The sequence below is a fragment of the Apium graveolens genome, chromosome 9 (assembly GCF_009905375.1).
Source record: "Apium graveolens cultivar Ventura chromosome 9, ASM990537v1, whole genome shotgun sequence".
NCBI lineage: Eukaryota > Viridiplantae > Streptophyta > Magnoliopsida > Apiales > Apiaceae > Apium > Apium graveolens.
Window position 1 is genome coordinate 110,052,076 of NC_133655.1, and position 5,437 is coordinate 110,057,512.

At 36.7% G+C, this 5,437-nt stretch overlaps 1 protein-coding gene across 1 annotated transcript; it reads right to left on the bottom strand.

Moving 5' to 3' along the window:
- Window positions 1-3,954: 3,954 nt before the first annotated feature.
- Window positions 3,955-4,935, bottom strand: LOC141685482 (uncharacterized). Its single transcript, XM_074490577.1, has one exon. The coding sequence runs from the start codon at window positions 4,933-4,935 to the stop codon at window positions 3,955-3,957; it is 981 nt and encodes a 326-aa protein (XP_074346678.1).
- Window positions 4,936-5,437: the final 502 nt, after the last annotated feature.

Here is a 5,437-nt window from a genome sequence, read left to right on the forward strand (position 1 = left end):
CTATACCCTATGCATCCATTGTGACGAAGCTGTGTGTGGCGGTTGGAGTTCACTGGCCCGCACACGAGCAGCTGTAGCTCCCGAGTGCCCTGATTGATAGTTCGATGATGTTGAGTATGCAGGAGTGGTACGGCGGGAAGTCCGATCCTAAGGGGCTTGGATATTCTTATGACCATTTGCCAGGTGGAAGGCCAGCTGATCAGACATATGCTGGTGGTTCTTCGCAGCCCCGTAAAGCAGCTTGGAGAGCTCAGTTGGGTGAGGAGGCCAGTCCATCGCAACAACAACAGCAGCAGGAGGAAGCACATGGTAGTGCTGGTATGAGTTCAGTGCAGTATAGGCACTTGATGAGGATGATGGATGTGATGCATGACATCCATAGTCGCTTTGCACAAAACCTTACCCAGACGTTGGGGACTGCATTCAGAGCCACAAGAGTTGACATCTAGTGGCCAGTATTCAGTAAGGATTCTGTGTATCCACCTCCAGACACTCCTGACACACCACCCGATGAGGGTGATGACCTTGATTCTGAGTAGGTATGCCTGATTCCTTACTATTACCTTCACTGAGGACAATGAATATTTTAAGTTTGGAGGTAGTAGTTAAGGATTATATGTTATATGTGATTCACATATAGTTTGCATGTTCATGATAGTTTAGTTCATATATTTGCATATTTTCCATGTAGTAGTTTTTTTTTGTTTTTTTAGTTTTTTTTATTTTTGTGTTATAATTTGTTGCAGATAGTTTCATGCATTTGCATTATAACATGATCCCTTAGATGATTTTACCGATTGATTTGTGATATTGATGCTAGTGTAGTGATGTCGTATTTAGTGATGTTAAGTCTGATCGAGTTGATTTGCATGCTAGAGACAATTTTAATTTTACTAAGTCTTATAGGTTGCTTGAAGGCTAGATCATGGTCATGGTTTGTTTGTTTGTCGAGGTTTAATCACTTGTTTATATTTAGAATTTAGGATATTCTCTTAATGATAAAATAACATGGATATTTAAAATTTGAAAAAAAATTGGATTTAATTGCTAGTTATTTTGGCTAGGTGTCAAATGGCTAGTAGCCGGCTCATTTTAAATGAGTAGTCTAGGGTTGAACGAGATGGAGCAAAACACACTCATTCAGAAATCATGTGAGAAACAAAAAAATAGAAAAAAAAACAAAAAAAATTGTGTTATGCATAATTGATCATGAGTGGGCTCTTTAATACTCAAGTTATTAAGTTCTTAGGGGATTTTGTGCCTAGTGACCTAAGGCTTTTATAGTCTGAGATCCACTAACCTAACGCTCGCTACATGTGTATTATTGTATAAGTCTTTTGTGGACCTCACTCATTGCACGATCAAATAAGCATATTTGTGTTGATTATGGGTTAACAATAAAAGCATGAATCCATGTATAACTACGATATAAGAATTGAAGTGTTGTAAGTCATTTTGAGTTAAGCTTTTATTCTATTTATAACCTTGTGATTGCCTTGATGAGTAATGAGTCATGATTGTTGATCTAGTTGCGATAGTATATCTGTAAGCATTTGCACACACACAAGTTTCTAGCTTGTTAGTTGATTTGTGGGGTTTGATTGATCTTTGTGCGAATAACTGCATTTGTTAAGATGTTGCTGGTCGGTTGGTTAAGTTATTCCATGGGGATCATTGCATTCATATAGTTTGCATTAATGCATTTTTATTTCTTGTTCTTTGAGTCTGTTTATACTTTAGGACAAACATCGGTTCAAGTTTGGGGGTGTGTTAAGTGGCATTTATGTCCATTTGGGATGCTCTATGAAGGCTTGAATTGACATTTTGTACTCAAGTTATTTGTGTTTTTGATGTGTTTTGTCGTGTTTTTGCATTTCAGGCTTATATCAGGGATTCAGGTGATTTGGTATTGTTTTGATGCTAATTTGGTGTTAGGATGGTGTCTTGAATAAAAGCTTGTGGATCGCCAACTCAAACCAGCCAAGAAAACAAGAAAAAGAAGATTTTCCAGAAGGTCAGCACGTCCGCGCTGTAGTAGCGCGCGGCCGCGCCAAGATGCATATTTGCAGCGCGCCCGCGCTGGTGAAGCGCGCGCCCGCGCCAGGTCGGGATGACAGAATCCTGTATCTACTCTAATTTTGATCTACTGGACTTCTAATCTGCATGGGCTGCTATATAAATATAACTTATGATCATTTTTTATAACAAGACGTACCAGAGCTTAAGGAGAAGGTGTAAGAAGACCGTATAATACAATTCAACCAAGATGAAGAGGATCTAGTTTATTCTTGTGATTCTTTGTTTTAAGTTGTAACTTGGATGCTAGTTTTCTTATTTGTAAACCTATACTCTTGTGTAACATATTTGGTTTTATTATTTATTCAGTATAAAGACTACGTTAATTATACCATGCTTTCATCGGAACTGTAACAACCCGCACTTCCGGACTATTAAATTCTAAATCGAAAACTAAAAATAAAATATATTATTACTCGATAATTCTAATAGATCACGAAATTCAAAGCAGCGGTCAAACTCAATAATCAAAATCATAAAAATAGAGACGCAGCTCCACAAATCCGATAATAATTGTCTAACAGATAATTAAATTTATTCTCTAAAAACAAAATCTTTATTCTAATTCAAATAGCACAAAACGAAGCAGCACAGATCTCCACATAGTTCTCATTCCTTAATCTTAATATGCTCCAAATTCCGAACCTGAAATGTTAAAAGGGGTGAGCTACACAGCTCAGCAAGTACAAATTGACTAACTTTTAAACAGAAAAACAATGGGTGTTTTGATAAAACGATTTTTCTTAAAACAATAATAATTTTGTAAAACATTTTCTAAAATAAATCCAACCCAAAGTTTTATATTTTAAAATTCAGAATTTAAAACAGAACAGAGCAGAATTTATAACAGTACAGATTTTATAACAGATCTGAGCAGAATAAAACAGAACGAAACGATAATTCTTATAAATACCACAGTCTTGATCTACGGCCACACTTTGCCAGTAGCCGGCATCTAATTCTTATTCTTATTCTTTATACCACACTTTGCCAGTGGTCGGCATCTAAAGTTGAATAATTACGCGCCCTTAATAGGTATCTAAAGTTGCACACTTGTGCGCCTACTAAGGGTATCTAAGGCTAGTTCCGGAACTATAGCGTAAATTACGAACGGTTCGAAAACGTAGAGACTGGGTTCTAAAATTCACAAATACTTATATCTTATAATTTCGAAATCAAAGTTTTTATATCTTATATGAAATTAAAAACAGAACTGAAATATCTTTTCGGAAATTTAAAAGTAAGTCAAAAGGTACTTACCTCAAAGCCTGACCAGATCTGAATTTACTCTTTTTGACCCTCTAAACGATATTTTCTTGAAAAACACGAAACACGAAAGCTGAAGATAACGAAAAGACCTTTCTGAAAAGTCCAGAATCACTGAATTCTGACTTACGATGAATTTTCTACGAATTTTACAAGACAGCTGATTTTTGCTGAGAAAGTCCTACGAATTTTAATGATAAAAACAAGGAATACGAATATGGTGTATTTATAACGATACAAAACCCTATATCTCAACTAGGAAATAATAATATTTCCTCCTAAAGATTTACAACCTCTCCAAGTAAATTCCATAAATAAAATATTTGATACACACAATTACCTAAACTAAAAAAATTTCAATTTTCTAAATTATTCTTACACTTATTTCCACAAATAACAAATCTTTTCACAAATCAACTACCTTGCACAAAATGTTTTCAGAATATTCTAATTTTAAAATATTTATCTAGACAAATTAATATCTAATTTCTAATAAATAAATTAAAAATAAAATTACGAATTTTACATTCTTCCCTCCTTAAAAGAATTTGGTCCCCAAATTCACATAACATAAATAAATTAAATAAGTCACTAAAGAAAAGAAATCATACCTTAATTGCGATAGTTGTCATTTCCTGTCAGCTGAAACACACGTCCTTTGCCCATCTTGTTATCTGCTTCCTTCCTTGGTGGCGGTGGCGGATTGTGCGGACAATTCGAAATCTTATGTCCTACTTCTCCGCAATGAAAACAAGCACCTGTATTCCAACGACAGACTTTGTCCGGATGATTCTTGCCGCACCTGGTACACGTCTCTCGATCACCTTGACCCCCGATGTTATCGTACACGTGTGGCTTCTTGAGTGGTCCCCCTTGAAAAGATTGCCCACTAGTTTGAGTGAACCGCCTCTTATTCCAACTGCCAGACGCCTTTTCAGATTCTGCCAAGCCCCTTTCGATCACTAACGCCTTGTTGAGGACAGCCTCGTACGTCTGAAGTTCAAACGACGCCACTGAATTCCTGATGTCACTTCGAAGTCCCTCCTCTAATCTTCGTGCTCGACTGCTCTCATCTGCTACTAGGGTCGACGCGTACTTCGCAAGCTTTGCAAATTCTGCTTCGTATTCAATGACGGTTCTTCCACCTTGTTGAAGTCGAATGAAGTCCCTCTCTTTCTGCAGACGAACTGTTCTCGGAAAGTACTTGTCCTCTAAAGCCTTCTTGAACTTTGCCCAAGTGTACGGTTCATGATTTTCTTCAAGATTTGTCGTCTCATTCTTCCTCTTTTCCATAAGCCACCAGTCGTAAGCGCTTCCTTGCAATTGGTACACAGCTAAGGTCACCTTCTGTTCCTCATTGCTCCCCAGAAGTCCGAAAGCTTTTTCCATCTCTTGGATCCACATCTCAACGATAGCCGGGTCTGTAGCTCCATCAAAAGTTGGCGGGTTCAAACGCTTGAATTGAGAGACGATGTTGGGCTTCGGTTGCTGATTCACAAGTACAGCTAGAGTTTCAGCCAGCTGGTCAAAGACGTTTCCTCCTTCATCATTATTGCCCTGATTTTCATTGTTGTTCTGATTTTCTCCATCCATCTTTACTAGAACACACAAAACAAATTCTAAACTTATAGTCAATAATCAAAAAAAACACAAAAGTCAAACATATCAAATAATCACACAAATAAATGCCCTAAATCCAAAATAATTTTCTAAGACCTATACGATAGTCTAAAGGATCGCATCCTAGGGAATGTACTAGTCCCATACCTAATACACTCCGAAGGACAGCCTGCTCTGATACCAACTGTAACAACCCGCACTTCCGGACTATTAAATTCTAAATCGAAAACTAAAAATAAAATATATTATTACTCGATAATTCTAATAGATCACGAAATTCAAAGCAGCGGTCAAACTCAATAATCAAAATCATAAAAATAGAGACGCAGCTCCACAAATCCGATAATAATTGTCTAACAGATAATTAAATTTATTCTCTAAAAACAAAATCTTTATTCTAATTCAAATAGCACAAAACGAAGCAGCACAGATCTCCACATAGTTCTCATTCCTTAATCTTAATATGCTCCAAATT